The sequence below is a fragment of the Hyperolius riggenbachi genome, chromosome 7 (genome assembly GCF_040937935.1).
Source record: "Hyperolius riggenbachi isolate aHypRig1 chromosome 7, aHypRig1.pri, whole genome shotgun sequence".
Classification (NCBI taxonomy): domain Eukaryota; kingdom Metazoa; phylum Chordata; class Amphibia; order Anura; family Hyperoliidae; genus Hyperolius; species Hyperolius riggenbachi.
In genome coordinates this window covers 214694799-214713917 of record NC_090652.1, presented here as the reverse complement: position 1 = coordinate 214713917, position 19119 = coordinate 214694799, and the positions used below count along the sequence as shown (strand labels likewise).

At 43.9% G+C, this 19119-nt stretch overlaps 1 protein-coding gene across 4 annotated transcripts in view; it reads right to left on the bottom strand.

Moving 5' to 3' along the window:
* KANSL1L (KAT8 regulatory NSL complex subunit 1 like) overlaps window positions 1-19119 on the bottom strand; it is a 106866-nt gene that overhangs the window by 8033 nt on the left and 79714 nt on the right. For all 4 annotated transcript variants that reach the window (XM_068245172.1, XM_068245169.1, XM_068245170.1 and 1 more), the window contains exons 10-14: window positions 19012-19118; window positions 16034-16182; window positions 13262-13310; window positions 12958-13067; window positions 8418-8568 (exon numbers count right to left, since the gene is read on the bottom strand). In XM_068245172.1, coding sequence (XP_068101273.1) covers window positions 8418-8568; window positions 12958-13067; window positions 13262-13310; window positions 16034-16182; window positions 19012-19118 — 566 coding nt within the window. The remainder of the gene's footprint in view (window positions 1-8417; window positions 8569-12957; window positions 13068-13261; window positions 13311-16033; window positions 16183-19011; window position 19119) is intronic.

Below are 19119 nucleotides of genomic sequence, written 5' to 3'. Positions count from 1 at the left end.
GCGTCCTCTATGACGCAATCGCGCGTGCGTAGTATGGAGCGGCCCGTCTTCGGAAGCCCGAGTGCTCCCGAAGACCTCCGAAGTCCCTGCGGCGGCGGACGCGAACGGGGGAGCCAGCGCAGCACCGAAGGCACCGGGAGAGGAGAGGGAAGGCTCATTAGGACCGAGCCTTCCCTCTTCTTAGGTGAGTATCTGACTTTTTTATTTTGATAGCGGTACCCATTGGCTTAAAGTGAACCTCCGGACTAGAAATCGACTCAGCAGCACTGAAAAGGCCTGGTGTTTCTTTAACAGTTTCACAGCATCAGAACTTTGTTTCTCTTATCCAAGCCTCATTTTTAGCTGCACAGAAGAAAACTGCCCGGGCTTTTTTCCCCTGATGCTGTGCAAAGCATGATGGGATTTCTGATGTTGTTGCTCTCGTTCTGCTGTTTTGGTGCAAATTTTTTTTTCTACATTTTGAATTTGACATTTGAAGCCTAGCGTGTGCAGCTGGGAGGGGTAATCAGGACACAGGACAGTTGGAACTGTGTCTCCTGCTCCTTGTCACCTCCTTTCAACCAAAAAGATGGCTGCCCCCATGACAAAGATGGCAGCCCCCATGAATCACAAACATTTGCCTGTTCTTTTAAAACAGGGTGGGTAAAAAATTAAATTACCTATCTATTCTAATTAACATAACTAATGTAACTTAATGACAGTATGTTTGTTTAGGCTGAAGTTCCCCTTTAAGGCTCCCTGTACACTGCAAATCCGTTTTCCGATTTTTCCCTGAATACATTCAACAGAAAAACGGATCAAAAAACGCAGCATGCAGTAGAGATTAAAAATCGGAATCGGATGTAAAAACAGATTAAAAAGCGGAATCGGAAATGTATGCAGTGTGCAAGAGGCCTTAATGTTGCACTGTGAACGTGCATAGGCTTAACATTGCAGTGCGGTAACCTGCGTTATATGGATTTTAAAAGCTCTAGCTAATGCAATGCTTGGGGGGGGGAGGGTTTACAAACTCACATCGCTCCAGTGTGAACACACACATAGGATTACATTAGCAAGAGCTTTTAAAATCACAAAGCGCTTTAAAAAGCTCTTGCAGTGTGAACTAGCCCTTAAAGTAATTTCTTTATTTAAAAATGTCAAATGTGTATTTCACTAAATCAATATTTTCAAACAAGAATACTGAAAATCCTAGTGCTTTATAAATAAAAGTATATTTCCAAAAATATACTTTTATTAAATACTACTATAAAAAGTGAGAAACACTCAAATCCTTTATTATGGTTTAAAAAATATTTAGATAGGCAATATCATAGCTGGCATACACCTAGGGAACACCTAGGGAGGGCTCACACCTGCATCTACAGGAATTGCAGATGAATTGCCGCAAAATTGTGTGTTTTGCGGTTTTAACTTGCATTTTTTTGTTACAGTAGCCATGGATTTCAATGGCAAAACACACTGGATGTGCAGGTTGTATCTATGTTTATTGCTATACGGAATTGCATAAGCCTCCGGAAAACGCAGCACCATAGACTATTACATGCGGCAAAACGCTGCAGATTTCTCATGTGTGACCCCCTGCCTTAAGCCCAGTTCACATGTACCTGTTGTACAGAAATGTGATTTCTTGTTTGTTGCACATCTAATGTTTTTGTTTTTTTAAATGTGTTTTGCAATTTTCATGTATTTTTAAAGAAAACCTGTAACAACAAAAAGTTCCCCTGGGGGGTACTCATCTCGGGTGGGGGAAGCCTCCAGATCCCATCCTCATGTGTTCCACGGCGGTCTCACTCTGGCCCTCCGAACAGCGGGGATGTAAATATTTACCTTCCCGGCTCCAGCGCAGGATTGGCTCTCCGCTCGGAGATAGGCAGAAATAAACTATTGCTGTCGGGCCGCTCTAATGTCTGTAACGCAGTAGAGCAGACCGGACAGAGATCGGCTATTTCCACCTATCTCGGTGCTGAGAGCCGCAACAGCGCCCCCGCTGGAGCCAAGGAAGGTAAATATAGCAAGCCTTGTCAGGCTTGTGGAGCGTGGATTGCTGGAGACTTCGGGGGAGCCAGCGCTGGACTGCCTGCAGCTACAGCGGAGGGGAAGCCTCATTGGGACCCTGAGGCTTCCCCCTACCAAGGTGAGTTCCCATCCCCCAACCCCCCCCCCCCAACTTTTTTTTTGTTACAGGTTCTCTTTAGGGCCCTTTTCCACTAGCGTTCACGCTGAACGCTAGCGATTGCTGAATCGCAATTACCGGCGATTTCCCGACGTTTGCGGCCGTGATTTTGCTATGCACTGCATAGCAAAATCGCGGCAAATATGCACTGCATAGCAAAATCGCGTTCCTGTCAAAAACGAATCGCGGTAGTGGAAATGACCTACCGCGATTCCTATGTTAAAAAGCAAACCGTAGCGATTGTAAAATCGCTAGCGGTTTGCGACTTTACGATTCGGCCAGCGCAAACACGCTAGTGGAAAAGGGCCCTTAACCACTTCATCCCACAGGCTATTTTACCTTTTTTTACATTTCAGGGCTCCTCCCGTACATTTTGCCATAAGTTTATCACACCTAAATGATCTATATGTTGGGGCAATTTTTGCCACAAATTAGGCTTTTTGTGAGTGGTACTTGTTTTCAGTAATTACTCTCTTTTCTATGCATTTTAAAGGGGAAAAAAAAACTTAAAAATATAGCATCCCCTATAGTTTTAAAATAAACAGTGCTACTGTAGATAAAACCCACACATTTTATTTCGTCCTCGCTATCACAAGATTTAAATTATGTTCCTATTACATTGTATGGGGACAATATGTTATATTGAAATAAAGATGTATTTTTTATGTTTTTTGTACACTATCAACAGTGGCGTATCTAGAGGGGTGCAGGCATGGCTAGTGTCATGGGCGCCAGTCCGCCATGGGCACAATGCCTGCTTCCACCTCGCCCGCCTTGTGCCTCCTGGTCCGCTATGCCTCTGGTCCCCCTACTGGTTCGTTATGCCTCCTTTCCCAAAAACGCCCTCTCCGCTGAGACCGCCCCCCAGCTCGCTCTCTGTTTCTGCCAGCAAAAGGAGACACAGAGAGCACACTACTGGCCCGGCATGTCAAATGCGGAAGTGATGTCATTGGTCACTTCCTTCATTTCAAGCGCACTGCGTGGGATATGTGTGCTCTGTGTCTCTCCTTGCCACTGATCTGACAACCAGGAACAGAGAATCGGCGGGGGGCAGTATTGGTGAGGACCACAAGGGGAAGAGCTGCAGGAAGGTATAAAATATAGTAACATTATACATGAAATGTCATACCTTTCTTTTGTGCCTGTGCATAGCGTGAGCTAGCCTGAATGTCTGCATACAAAAGACTGCAAGCATGTGGCCGATTTCCCAAATGTATGGGCTGGAGAGCACAGTATCCTGGGATCATGTTGTCACTGTACAAGAGGAGCTTACAATCTAAACCCTGCCGCACTAAGCTACTACTTGATTATTTTATCTTGATGTATCTGGCTATTTAATGTCTATCGTGAGGCACCTGGCTACTTACTTATCTTATATGGTGTGTGACTACTTAAAGGGACCCTGAGACAACTTAAAAATGGAATAGTAACTTACCTGGGCTCCCTCCGTTCTTCCACTCAGTTAGCTGTACTACCTCGCCAGAAGTCGTGCGTATGTGCGGCCCCATGCGCCCATCGCTGTGAGCTTTCTGCGCATGCGCAGTTATTTGTTTTGAGAACCAGTTGTGCACGACTCCTGGAAAAGTCATGCGGCTAATGGAGCTGTCAGCAGAAGAACGGAGGAAGACCAAAAGATGCAGATGGACCTCATGGACTACGGTGGGCTTCCTCCAGCCCCAGAAAAGTTCATATTCCATTTTTAAGTGGTGTACAAGGTTCTGTTAATATTTTATTGTGGGGCAGTGACTACTTGGTGTGGGGGGGGGGGGGGGCGGGTGTAATCTCTGTGTTTGCCATGGGCGCCATATTGCCTAGATATGCCACTGACTATCAATAATTACAAACCCTTATGACATACTTATTACAAAGCTGAGCTTATTGAAAAGCTTAAGTATTTATTTGGATTTTTTTAAATGGAAAACAATAGTTTGCTTTCTTGAAACAAAAAGTATTTGCAATAATTCAGGTTGAAGTTTTAATTTGGTAACTATGGGGACAGAGGAAGTTACTTACTATTTTTAGGCACAATCTGAAAACTCTTCAGGCAAGCATACTCTCCTACCTAGCACACTGCCCACTAACCACCATTTCTACCACTCCACACACAGCTTCCTTTACCTACTGTCCTATACCTCAAGGCTGCTTACACACAGGGACGTTACAGGCGCACGTTAGTGCGCCTGTAACGCTCCCCCAACCACAGCAATGTAACTCAAGTGGGCTGTTCACACAGCCCACGTTGCCTTACATGTAACGCTGTACGTTGCCCGGAAAGTGCAGCATGCTATGGCGTTAGAGCGGCTATAGCCGTGTTAGACTGTTTACACATGCGCAGTAGGGGGCGGAGAGGAGGCGGGGAGAGCCAGCTACAGTAGCCGCGCACATGGCTACTTAATATTCACTGCACTGGCGGCCGCTGATTGGCCGGCGGGACCACGTGATGCGGAGTGTCTCGCTCCACGTCACGTGGTCCCGCCGGCCAATCAGCACCACTCTGGGAGACTTTATCGGAATAGAGCCGCCTAACGCGGCTCACTCTACCGTCGGCTCTTGCAGCACCATACGTTGTGTTAGGTGCACGTTGTGCGACCTTAACGTGGCACCTAACGCAACGTCTTGGTGTGCAAGTAGCCTTAATGTTTAGACTGTAAGGCCTTTTGGCCAGGGCTCTCTTCCCTTTTAGTCTCACAATGCTGTGTAATGGGTGTACATACCTCCCACCCCTATGTAAAAGTAGAAGCAGTAAAGTGTTGTACCGTGTTAGCCATGAGTAAAAAAAGTAAAGCAGACTCTGGTGATGGGGAGACATCATAAATTCCTAATTCCAATTGTAACTGGCCTGGTTACATGCACCATTAATTCTAAGCTTAAAAGAATTGTGGCATTTAAAGCCAGCACCTGAAAGCAAATAAAATGAATAGTGACAGTGAATTCCATCTTACACAGCATATGGCACAAAAATGAATGAAAAGATAGAAAAATTAAAATTAAAAGAATTGTGGCATTTAAAACCCATCATACCAGCACAAGAAGTTAGAGTCCTTGTTTAAACCATCTTGTACAGTTTTGAACATTGGTTCAAAACTGTACAAGATGGTTTAAACAAGGACTCTAACTTCTTGTGCTGGTATGATGGGTTTTAAATGCCACAATTCTTTTAATTTTTCTATCTTTTCATTCATTTTTGTGCCATATGCTGTGTAAGATGGAATTCACTGTCACTATTCATTTTATTTGCTTTCAGGTGCTGGCTTTAAATGCCACAATTCTTTTAAGCTTAGAATTAATGGTGCATGTAACCAGGCCAGTTACCATTGGAATTAGGAATTTATGATGTCTCCCCATCACCAGAGTCTGCTTTATGTCATGTTGAGGATTCTATTGATCTTATCAATTTAGATAGGATGCCAGGGAAAGCCTCCTCAGTAACAGTTAAGGCATCTAATTACATTTATGTTTGCAAAGAATGTTTCTCCTCTGTATGTCAGTGTATATAAGCTGTGTTTTTCAGTTTTGGTCAGGAACCAGTCCGACGAAGGCTTTTTATAAGTCGAAAGCTCACTGTTTATCCATCTCTAAGTTAGCCAATAAATGGTATCATCCTGATTCAAAACTTCTTGTTTTCCCCTGTGTAAAATATGTAGTTAATTTATTCACTGCTTTAGCTGTTATACCCTCTTGTCTTGTATCAACTGTTGTATTGTTATACCCTGTATGCTATTGAACAGTGCCACGGAAGATGCTGGTGCTATATAAGTCAATAATAACAATAAGGTTATGACAACTGTATATGGGATATATTTTTTAATGTAATTATATTTCTTCCACTAGATGGCACTATACACTAAATGTTGTGTCCACAGAAAGTGTTTATGGGTTTGAACTTTTTACTGTTACTTTTTAAGAATAAACATGGCTCCTGATTGGAGCCATGCTTATTGATTCACAGACACATTGATTGGCTTTGTCTGTACGTCCTCGCGCATCAAGACTTATATGCCCAGTTTATTTTAGCAAATTATATTGTGCGGCAGTGTTGTTTTTTCCGTGTGTGATGTGCCAATGGAAATGCAGAGAAAACGCAATATCATGCGAAATATTGCATTCGATTTTGAAGTTAATTAGCAACGTTCTTATGTAAATTAATTTCATTTGTATGCAAAAAATATAAATAACATGAAAACGAGCACAAAAATTGCAAAGTAAAAATCAAGTGACAAAACCCCCAAAAATCGTACAATTTAGAAATTGGAAGTATCATTTGCAGTAGTCGGAAGGATAAGTGTGAGCAGACCCTAAGCGAGTCTGCTGTGGGCGATCCCACTGTCCATACACACCTAAAGTGTGGGGAATATGGAGGCTGAAATATTTAAGCTGCCCTGCTGATCATCTGCCTCAAATACTTTAAACCACAATCCATGAATAAGCATGCGGATCAGGTGTTCTGACCTGAGTCTTCCCCGATTTGTTGCGTGCTTGTTGTGATTCAGACACTACTGCAGCCAAATAAATCAGCAGTATACCCAGGCAACTGGTATTATTTAAAAGGAAATATGTATGCTTCTCACTTCAGGTTCCCTTTAAAGGACAACCAACTGACATGAGAAGAATATGGAAGCTGCCATATTTATTTCCTTTTAAACAATACTAGTTGCCTGGCAGCCCTGCTGATCTATTTGGCTGCAGTGGTATTTGAATAACACCAGAAACAAGCATGTGACTAATCTTGTCAGATCTGACAGTAATGTCAGAAACTCCTGATCTGCATATGCTTGTTCAGGGTCTGTGGCTAAAAGTATTACAGGCAGTGGAACAGCAGGATAGCCAGGCAACTGGTATTGTTTAACGTGCACCTAAACTGAAGTAAAAAAAAAAATCTAACTTACCTGGTGCTTCTACCAGCCCCCTGCAGCCACCCTGTAACCACGCTGTCACAATGCGATCCTCCGGTCCCCCTCAGCGACCCTCTGTTTCTACTCGACAGTTGGCTGGCTGGAAGAGGGTCACTGTGGGGGACTGGAGGATCAATTTAGTGACAGTGTGGGCACATGGTGGCCACGGGGCTGGTAGAAGCCCCAGGTACATTAAAGTATTTTTTTTTCTTCAGTTTAGGTTCCCGTTAAAAGGAAATAAATATGCAGCCTCCATATTCCTCCTATTATAGTTGTCCTTTAAAGAGGAACTGTAACATGAAAAGATCCCCTGGAAGGTACTCACCTCGGGTGGGGGAAGCCTCCGGATCCTAATGAGGCTTCCCACGCCGTCCTCCATCCGTCAGGGGTCTCGCTGCAGCCCTCCGTGGAGTCTGTGCAGCGGTGACGTCAATATTTACCTTCCTGGCTCCTGCGCAGGCGCTCTGACTGCTGTCGGCTCCGAACTACACGGAAATACCCGATCGCCGTCGGGTCCGCTCTACTGCGCAGGCGCAAGTGTCCTGCGCCTGCGCAGTAGAGCGGACCCGAATGAGATCGGGTATTTCCGTGTAGTTCGGAACGGAAAGCCGCCACAGCGCCCCCGCTGGAGCCAGCAAAGGTAAATATTGAACTGACAGTCGGCACAGTCGCCGGCTGTTTGGAAGGGCTGCGGCGAGACTCCCGTGGGACAGAGGACGGCGTGGGAAGCCTCATTAGGATCCGGAGGCTTCCCCCACCCGAGGTGAGTACCCCCCAGGGGATCTTTTTAATGTTACAGAGTCTCTTTAAAGGACAAACCCGAGGACAATAAAAAAGTTCTACTTACCTAGGGCTTCCTTCATCTCCTGACAGCCGATATGTCCCACGCCGCAGCTCTGGTGCCCTGGGGTCCCCTCTGTTGACATCGCCAGGTTGGTATCCTCTTCACCGCAGTTGCTGGGAGCGTTCTGCGCAGTAGTTTTGTGCCAGCGCAGACGCTCCAGGCCACGTGATCGCAAGCAGTGAGGCACTCGCAGAATATGCCAACCCGGCGAGGTCGGAATCAGAGGGGACCTAAGGACACCAGAGCTGCGGCAAGGGACATATCGGCTCCAAGGGGCTTGCGGAAGCCCCGGGTAAGTAGGTTTTTTTTTTTCCACTCGGACATTTCCTTTAAATAAAGATTTGTGAAACTGTTCTTGCACCACTTTTAGTGCACAAGGCCCAGTATCCTTAGTGACAGGAGCTCTAATATAATTCTCTATTCAGCACATGTAATCAGTTCAGCATTAGAAAGCATATTGCATATTCATGGGACTATCTGATATCACAATGGAGAAAGGTTTGTTTACCTTGTACAGCTCCAGTTCAGCCGGCGACTGGCTGTTGCCATTGGGTGATGGGGTGTCACAAGAGATCAGAGACAAGCAATTTGGACTGCAGTTCTCTTCATTACAAGGAAAGTCATTTTCTGACCATGCACTAAACCTGTGACAGGAAGATCTGAAATACAAAACTGCATTCACTATCTACTGACATAGAAGACACTCTTGAGATCTAACATATAATCAGTAAGCAAAATACTTTATACATAAGGCTATCACAGCAGAAAGCATATCCTGCCGGTGGGGCCATACAGTACTTCCAGGCCAGTACTAGAAAAAGATTACCTGTACTGCTTTACAACCACTATAAAGGTGCCCACTAATGATACAATCTTGATTGCACAATTTTACCAAATCTATGTAGTAGAAGGGTAAATAGAGTGAATATACTTGGAATACATACCTCAGATAGTTCTTCATATTACATAAAAGTGGAAAGATTGTACAATCAATTAAGATTGTATCATTAGTTTTTTAAATGGATTTAAAAGAGCTAAAAAATAAACCTTCCCATAAGAGGTACGTTGGTAATGATGTGTGTAATTGGGGGGGGGGGGGACGACCACCATTAATTACCTATGGGGTGCTGATCCTCTCGTCTCCGACCTATACGGCATGCACCATCTTCTCAAGCTGAGGCTGGGGGCTAGAGGAGCAGCACCCCATATGTAAGTAAAGGTGCCCCCCCCCCCCCAACAACACAATTACCAGGTTCATTAAAAAAAGAAGGAATAAAGTGCTCAGTTCACTTTAACTACTTGAAGATTGTTGCATCCCTATTGGCACGACGCGGCAGCCCCAGGACCGCCTAACGCCAATTGGCGTGCATTCCTGTGAGCAGAGTTTGCAAGGGATCGCTGAAGCCTATGACAGCTGATCACAGGGATTAGCTGGCGGTGGGAGGGAGGGGTCTTGAAAAATAAATAATAAATAAGGAAATGTATTTAAAAAAAAATAGAATACTGTAATATATATATATATAAAATAAACATCCTGGCAGTGATTAGAAAGGGGGGGGGGGAGGGCTAGTGTGCTGAGTTGTACGGCCCTGCAGCTAGGCCTTAAGGCTGCAGTGGACAATTAACAGAAAAATTGCCCGGTCTTTAGGGTGGTTTAACCATAGTCATCGACACTGCACAGATTCGTAAGTGTTATAACTCGTTAGCCCCCTGGTGAGTTTTGTCTGATGCACTGATCTGTCCCAGGAGAGGACATCAGGATGTGTGCTCCTAATCTTTTAGATAGGTTAGATGCAATGAATGTTTGCACGTCTGCACTATGCATGTTACAGGTTCAGTTAGGACACTTACGAATACCTGGGTACTTCTGCGCAGTGTAGGTGACTATGCAAGGGAATGCATTCTTTTGTAACTAAGACCCCAGCTTTTAACTTAGCTGTAGAAATTGCAGTAGTACCTGGATGACCTGGGTCTCTTGCAGCCCATGCACACATGGGATCGTCGCTGATTACAGCCTTTCTCTAGACTTCAGATTGCGGTGTTACTTGTTGTAGGCCCACGGATGTTTGTATACGGTGTGCCTCTGAGGATGCGGCTTTTGGCTGTGAAACACGTGTCAGGCAGTCTTTTTATGTGAATTGGAGGTCTGGTTTTGTATCTACAGGTCTTGTCCGCAATTTGAAGATATTACGAATGAAGAATAAATAAAAGAATATTGGTTCTAAGAAAACCCCGCTTTTCATCAGTTTGAAATTGTAGTGCTGGAATACTTAGGGGTGGAACCACTCTATTTTTATCTTGTCTATAGTACCTGGATGATTGATTCCTGTAAATGCATTAGTTTGAACACTTGCATGTGAGTGTGCAAAGGGTTAACTCTCTTTTGCTAGGTTAACAATGACACTGAAAATGGATTGTTTATCGGATCGGACAGCAGCAGATCAAGAGATGTGTTGGTCATAGGTGGGAATAGGATCCGTTGCTTCTGTTCCCTTCCAATAAGTGGACTGCATGTTTGTGGGGTACACAAGTTTGAACAGTGGGCATGTCATACATAGCATGCTACATAAGGGATGTCTGATGTAACGGACACAATGTAGGGATCTGTGGACATGGGTTGCATCTGCTCTACCATCCACAGAAGGAATTCAATGCAGTGTGGACTTAGTTTAACCACTTGAGGACCACAGTGGTAAACCCCCCTAAAGACCAAGCACATTTTTAGTAAAATGGCCACTGCAGGTTTAAGGCCAAGCTGCAGGGCCACACAACACAGCACACGAGTGATTCCCCCCCCCCCCCTTTCCCCCAAAAAACAGGGTTTATTTTTTTAAATAAATATTTATGATTGTTTTTTTTAAAATAATTTTTGACTATTATTTTTACTTATTTATTTTTCAATCCCCTCCCTCCCCCCCAGCCAGCCAATCCTGGCGATTGGCTGTCATAGGCTTCTGCCTATGAGAGCCGATCGATCTCTTGTCCCCCAGGGGGACAGCCGTGTCACACGGCTGTCCCCAGTACAACGCTGCTGCTAATCGCAGCGCTGTACTAACTAAAGTTGGCGGTTTTGCCGTCTAACAGTCCTGAAGGCGGGGCGGAGCCCCCCGAGCAGGTGATGCGCGCGCAGCTTGCGCGCGATCTCCTGCAAAATGTAGCCCCAGGACGGCGGTCCTGGGGCTGCCGCCGCGGCCACGCCCATGGGCGTGGAGCGGTCTCCAGTTAGTTAAGTATTGGGACTTTGCAGAAAAACATATTATTGTAATCTGTAGAAAAATCTTTGGTATAATGTATTTTTTGGACTATAAGACTCACTTTTTCTCCCCCAAAAATGGGGAATTAAAAGTTACTGTGTCACTATAGTCCAAATGCAGACAATTCCTGACTTCTGAACACCTGCCAATACAAACTTCCAACCTGCCGCAATGTCGGGGACTCCCTTTACTGTGCCCATGCAGAGGAGGACACGGGGACACGAAGGGGCATAGAGGAGGACACAAGCGGACACATGAGGGACAAAGGAGGACACATGGGGAACACAGGAGGACAAAAGGGGGCAAAGGAGGACACAAGGGGGACAGAGGTGGACACAGGGGGGACAGAGGAGGACACAAAAGGTGGAAGGGGCCTGAGGTACAAAGGGGGCATAATCCACAAGATGCCCCTTCACCATGGGTGCATTAGGGTTAGTATATTTTTCCCCCTGGTTTTTGTCCTCTAAACCTAGGTGCGTCTTATGGTCAGGAGCATCTTATAGTCTGAAAAATACGGTAATCACTGTTACAGAAGGCAAAATTCTGTTCACTTAATCAGGATCTGAAGGAATATCTCTCCTGTAACACATACAGTAATAAGTAATAACAGACCAAGGGGGCTATTTATTAAGATGGTGATTGTCAGAAATTTCTGCACTTCTCTGGAGATCTGCAGATTACCAGGATTGAGCCAGCAAGTATGGAAAGTGGCAAACAATCTGCGTGTTGGAGGGTGTGGGCCACAGCACAGTGTGTTAATTCACCAGCGTCCCGGCATCTCACCAATGCGTAGCACACTGCTCTCCATTTTACTACCTTTTCTGCCTTCAGGCTGTGAAGCCAAGCAAGCAATGCATTGGTTAGAGGCGGCAATACAGATTGATTAGCATTGTGTGACATGGCCTGCACTCACCAACACGCAGATTACATTTTTTTGTCACAGGCAAAACTAGATTTCGTTGGCAATAAAATGCATATAATTGTGGCCTGAGTGCATATTTATTGCATGTCAGACACAGCTTGGAACTAGAACGATCTAAACTGACAGAAAGCGCATTTAATTAGCCCAATTCGCAAAATGCATACAATTTGCATCAAGTGGCATGCAAGCGGGTGTTTTGTATCTCAATGATCATCTATAATCAACATACTTACATAAGAGGTGGCATCTGAAATGATTTCCACTTTTGCAAAGTATTATAGCTTGCCACAATCACCAATAATGTTTCTTATTAGAAATCAAGTGACCATCATTATATTTATTGTGGGGTGTTCTACAGTAGGTGTCATAGGAGTGTTTGTTTCAGACATAATTCTTGTTTACAGTGGTGATCCATGGCCACCATGCAATGGCGCTTGAACTGCCTTATTTTCTTGTTTTTAATTTTTGTCAAATGGTGATCCAAAACTTCAGATTGCCCCTTTAGGTTGATTACGGTAGATGCTCAAGGCAGTGATTGCCACTGTTAATAATCAGATTATTTAAATATGGCTGGATAATGTACTGTCAAGGACTCTGCCTCTGCCACAGGAGACCAGGTTAGAATCTCATCTCTTCCTGTTCAGTAAGAAAGCACTTATTCAGTAGGAGACTTTGGGCAAGACTTCTTAACACTGGTACTGCCTAAAGAGCGCACCCTAGTGGCTGCAGTTCTGGTGCTTTTAGGAGAAAAGCACAATATAGATGTTCTGAGTCCTGTCTTGTCTACAAATAGGTCACCAAGTCTGTAACATCTGCAACACTACCCTCCAAAAAAGTTCAGCTAAAATTCCACTCTATCTCAGACAGTTTACCTGCTCTTCTTGGGCCATTTATTTAGATGCCAAAATGACCAGAGTCTCTTTTCTCTCTGCTCGTCCTTCTCATGCCGGCGGGCATATGCTTCATCTGATAGGTCTTCCAGCTGAGGACAGAAGATATAATAATAATATATACTCACCATCATAATTGAACACCTTCCACAAACCTCAGCATGTGAAAATGAGTATAGAGTGAAAAATACTGTACATAGAAAAAGGTTACCTTCATTGAAAACCATGTAAAAAACAAACAAACAAACAAACAGATGTGTAAAACTTTCCCATAATAAACACTCACCACTTCATTATGAGAGACTTTTAGGGGCCCATAAACCAGCTCTTTCCAACTACAGGTGGGAGAAAAATCAAATATAAAAAACAAGGGTTAAGGCTTAAGAAAGAAACTGAATTAATCATGAACTTTAAATAGAATGCACCCACAGCATTATACATAGAATAAAGACTTAGAAATAAAATATACTGGGCAGATAGAAACAAGGATGTTTGCTTGGTGGTGCCCTCCTTAAAAAACAAAGTATCAACAATGCTCAAATAGGTCAGCGCTCAATGGTTGTCTAGTCCTTAGTGTGAACCAAACACAATAGTCCAATTCACTTCGAAGCACTCCTCAATAGGTATTCCAGCTAGAGCGATTCAATGAACCTTCTGGTGTAATGCACCACCACCACACCCCACGCAGTGGCCACTCACCATTGGAACTTGACCTTCTATTAGATAAGGTCTGCAGCACCTATGGGGTCATCTGGCTGCCCCCCGCCTAAATAGAATCCTCCTTGCGGTACTTCTTCCAATCAGGCTTGTTATACCATATCACCTCAAATAAAACATATTGGGGCAACCATGGGGTAAAACCGTACTTAAAATGTATTTATAAAATGAGTGTACACTTACAACATGCTGAGACATAAAAAATGCAGTTTTAACAGACTCTACCCCGTGTGTAGCCCACTTGGTAGGTTGAGGTTGCGCTACTGTTCCCAAAGCGTCCAGCTAGTGCCATGCTGTCCTCTCCACCTTCCCACACTTGCGTCTCATCAGGAGCATATGATGAGTCGCGAATGCAACAAAACTAGCAAGTGTGGGGACACGGAGAGAGGACAGCGTGGCACTAGTGGGGTGCTTTGAGAACAGCAGCGTGACCTCAGCCTACTGAGAGGCCTATGCAGGGGGTAGAGCCCGTTAAAACAGCGCTTTTTATGTCTCAGAATGCTTGTAAGTCTCCTCTTCTTGCTTACCAACACCTCGAATACCCTCTTCCCTCTGAGCCTGCAGTTCCCCTTTCCTTGAGCTTCAGCAATCCCTCTCTTCCCCGTATGTTACAGAAGTCCACTACTTCACCCAACCCATCCTCTGTGGTCCCGATTCTTCCACTAGCCAATCCATAAGGATGCTCCTACTAGTATGTAGCTACTGAGAAGCTGCCATACACTATGTGCCACCATATCCTGTTTACTTTTCTCCTGCGTTTTCTCCAAGGAGATCATTTGTAATCATAACTAAAAAAGTATTTTCAGTACTAAGAATTTAAAGAAGTACTAAAAAATTAGGTTTCAAACTAATTTTGAGTAATTTCTTGCTTGGTGAAGGCTCTAAAAGTATTTTATTTATAAGGTTTGAAAATATCTACTTTCAAACCTCAGGAGAAATGTAAATAGAATATGGCCCTGTATGAAACACACCGGGAAAGAAGGACATGCTACTGAGCTAATAAGCTTTGGTGGTACTGGAATGCTTGGACACATACTTGGCTAAGGTAAACCTGGGGTGCATTGGAAAGCTGAAACACACTGCAAGCAGGGCCGGATTTGTACTTTTTACCGCCCAAGGCCAACGATACTGGCTGTATGGTTGTTATCTCTGTGTGCCACAATGAGAATTATCCTTACTTTCCATCATTGGATGTCACAGACAATAACTATTTTAGTAATATGTGTATAGATTATAAATTATGTTTTCCTTAAGAACTTTTATGTTATGATTGCCATCTCGTTAATGATGGAACCATTGTGTCACCATGAGAGTTATGTTTATGTGTACCTTCAGAAAAGAGCTTACAGGTCATGCAGTGACGAAACAAGTACAGGATAGAGAGTTCAAAGGTTAACTCTGTCTTTGTATATAGGGATGGCTGCATAGAACAGCTTTACTGCTCCTCACTCAGCCGCCCCTAAATTTCTGGTGCCCTAGGCCATGGCCTATGTGGCCTTGCCAGAAATCCAGCCCTGACTGCAAGTATAGTAAGGTCTGCAAATGTTTTCTGCCCATACTCAGAGTCCCTTCTTTATATAGATTTAAGGTGCCCATAGATTACGCGACTTGGCGGCAAATCAACCATCCAATTCAATAATTATAATTAAATTGGATGAAAATCAGTGACGCCAAGAGCATGCCTGATCAATGATGCAACCAATTTAAGGCTGAATTTGGTCACATCTATCGACTGGACATACTGGAAAACCTCAGGCCGACATGCTTGGTGTGCAGCAATAATCACAAACGGGGAACGAGACGGAAACCATTGGCCACAGTCCCCCCTAGTGTTTTAAGTCTACCCCCCCTCCCACCCCGTTCCTGAAGCTGTTATACTTGTATACCTGCATACCTGTCTTGCCGTCCGCTAGTATCTAGAGCTGTGTCCAGCGTACTCTGGCATTCTGGTCCAATGTGACTACCAGCATATAGCAGGTGACGTCACACATGCGCCCCACATGCCATAACGCCGGCAACAACAAGGTGGTGCAATTACAAAAGTACGAGGATGGCAGCAGCGCAGACGGTAAAGTAACTGCACAGGGCCCCCGGGAGGTGGGGGGGAATATGACACACAAAACATTAGAAAGTAAGTGGGTGGCAAATATTTAATGCTGAAATCGATCGGGAATCGGCCTGCAGTTTACGGCGGCCAACAGATCTTTGTATGGATACCTATTTTACATTGGGCACCTTTTGTACTTGCATTCAATGTTACTGAATGAAAGGAGGATATCTGAGTAGCCTTTATGGGCAAGCTAAATCTTTCATACACAATAGTATCACATAATAGTTGTACCTGGGTGTGATGATTTCTTTGTATTGTAATTTTTCTAGTTTAATCGGTGCCACTAGGTTCATGGGAATGACAATGTTGTCAATGTCATATGAGCTTTCACTCCTCAACCTTCTCCGTGTTCCATTTGTTCCATTACTGGCGTCATGTGTCTGAAATAGAAAAATGTGCTCATTTTATGTTTTGTATAATACTTACATAAACAGGACTGAAGACCAGCCATTTACTGCATGTTTAGAAAAGGTTATTTTTCTGGAGCAACAAACTAATTATAACTTATTGCTGTTTTTATTAAAACTATTAAATTATGATGCAACACTCATTGCCTTATGAATATTTATCTGATAATCCTCTTCTCATTTTACTCTCGGTTGAATTACTTATGAATATTTATTATTAAAAGGAACTGAAAGAATAAACTTAACGCATAATGGAAAACATTACAGTTGTAAGGCACACTGTACCAACACACTGCGATTTACATAGTAAAGTTGGCCATACATCTAGAGGATTCTTTTTCCCAATTAACCATCCTATTGGAAAACTGGTGCCGCAACATGTCTGCCCGATCAAGGATTCAATCGATTTCGGGCGGAAATTGGGCGAATGCATAGATCTAGCATGCTGGAAAATCCTGGTCGAAAGTGCTCGATTGGGTGTGCAGGGGTAACGACATTCGATATTGTGACGACTGACAAATGCAATGGACCCCGGCCACTGTCTTCCTCCTCAAGTATAAAATGTTCCCCCGATGCCCATGCTGTGTAAATTCTCACCTGTTCTGCTGACGTGACTACAGACGTCATTTGTTGTGACCAGTTACCGTGTGCCTGTCCCATGTGGCACCAGGTGCGTCTGACGTAGCACACATGCCACGTGGTACAGCGCTTGTGGTCATCTACTGTGACCCCTGTTACTTAGAGCCTGTATCTCGTGGCACCAGGTGCATGTGTGACGTAGCACACATGCCACGTGGTACAGCGCTTGTGGTCATCTACTGTGACCCGTTACTTAGAGCCTGTACCTCGTGGCACCAGGTGCATGTGTGACGTACATGCCAGTGGGAGAGGGGAGAAGTTACACAGCACAAGGACCAGGGGGAACATTTTACACTTGGGGGTGGCCAAGAAGGCAGTGGAAGCTGTGTTGCTAAGGCGTTTTCGGGTAGATTTCACGCTGAAATCTATCGTTAATCGGTCTGCGGTGTATGGACAGGCAGGTTTGATCTGAGAGAGATCTGTCTCATGGTTTATCTTCCCCTACATCAGCAGAGTTTTGTCTGTGGGTAGTAAGGTTAATACTGCCGTGCGTTGTCTGTGCACGGCAGTATTACCACAATGTTGTGAATAAACCCCATTGTGAGGTTCATTTTAACTGGACAACAGGGAAAGATGATAAATATTTAAGATAATAAAACACTAACGGTAATTATATACTAACTGGATTACCATTTTATGACGATTATGATGTGTCGTTCACAATTATTGCCAATGTCAATTATTTATGTAACCTCATAAGGATGCAATTAAATTCAGGCTGCAGCTCCTTGAGCTGTACAAAATTATGTCCAACATGTCTGTCAGTGACACATGAAGGGTGAAGAAGTGGCGCTGGCAGCAGAATATATATATTTAGTCCTTTCAGGAAAAGGACAAAATATATTGTTGTAACACAGATCATTGTGTTCACATGCTAAAATAACCCTGTTCTCCTGAATGTAGATGTATGGCAGCATGCAAACCCCCTTCCCCGCTCCCCCAAATCCCCCCAATTTTACTTCACATCTTTACCCAAAGGCTACAGCCATAGGCAAAACTGTATCTAATTAAATAACTTGTCGGCTTTACTGAGATTACAAAGGACATTTTTATGCAACATATGTTATGAATGAAGTTACAGTGTCATTCAGCTTTATGAAGGTTTTTACAGCTTTTTGACAAAAATAGCTATTTCTAGAGGCAGATGGACTAATTTTCAGCAGACATCTATGTTTAATACATTAGCAGGGCCTGTGCTTGTAGTCCCCAGAGGTGAGGGTCACGCACTGGTGCTGAGCACCTCCCCCCCACCACATTATGAGAGACCGAAGCTCAGCAGGCCAAGGCCAACATCCACATCATTTCTTAGTGTCCCCCTGTTGTGTGATTGGTCAGCAGCAGAGAGGAGTATGTAATGCATGCAGTTCCCTAAAGTTAAGCAGGTAATTTGGGCGCTTGCAGCGGATCAGTAAAATGGGCGCCGCATAGATGACATGTTAATTGTGTCTATAGTGGCACACAGGGGATACTGTATCGATTTACAGGGGATAACTGTATTCTATTTACGGCTTTCCCCGCCACCCAAATTACAGCAACAGTCTTTTTACATGTATACCCCTGGAGAAGAAGTCAAATCCAGGACTATGGAGTCGGAGTTGGAGAAATTTTGGGTACCCAGAGTCGGAGATTTCATAAACTGAGGAGTCGAAATCGGGAGTCGGATGATTTTTGTACAAAATCCACAGCCTTGGTAAGTATTAGACTAAGGAGTCGGAGCCATTTTGCACACTTGAAGTCGAGTTGGAGTCGGTGGTTTCATAAACTGAGGAGTCAGAGTTGGAGTCGGAAGATTTTTGTACGGACTCCACAGCCCTGGTCTGTGTTGGTGAAGGAAAGCAGCATGTAGGAAGGTAAGTCATGGAAGATATCTCACCCTCCACACCGCTCTCCTCTGCATCTGCCAGTGCCACCAGCGCTCATCCAGCCCACAAGCACGAATACCACATATGAACCTGCACCTAATATGCATTGTGATACTAGAAAAGTAATTAATGCTGGTATAACCTTATATTTATAAGGTTATACCAGCATTAATTTAGTTTTCTAGTATCACATCCTCTTGAAATGTTATTGCAAAAACCCTATATTTATCTACTTTCCATAAGCAGTAGAAAATAGGATTTGTTAATACCATTTAAAGCAATTAACTATAAAAATAGTTACCTGTGAGGAAGATTTGAGAGAAGTCTGTGGTTTAGTAATGATATCTTCTATTTGCTCAGTCTTGTTATTGCAGTCTATTGTCATGGCATCTGTTGTATGAAGGCAGGC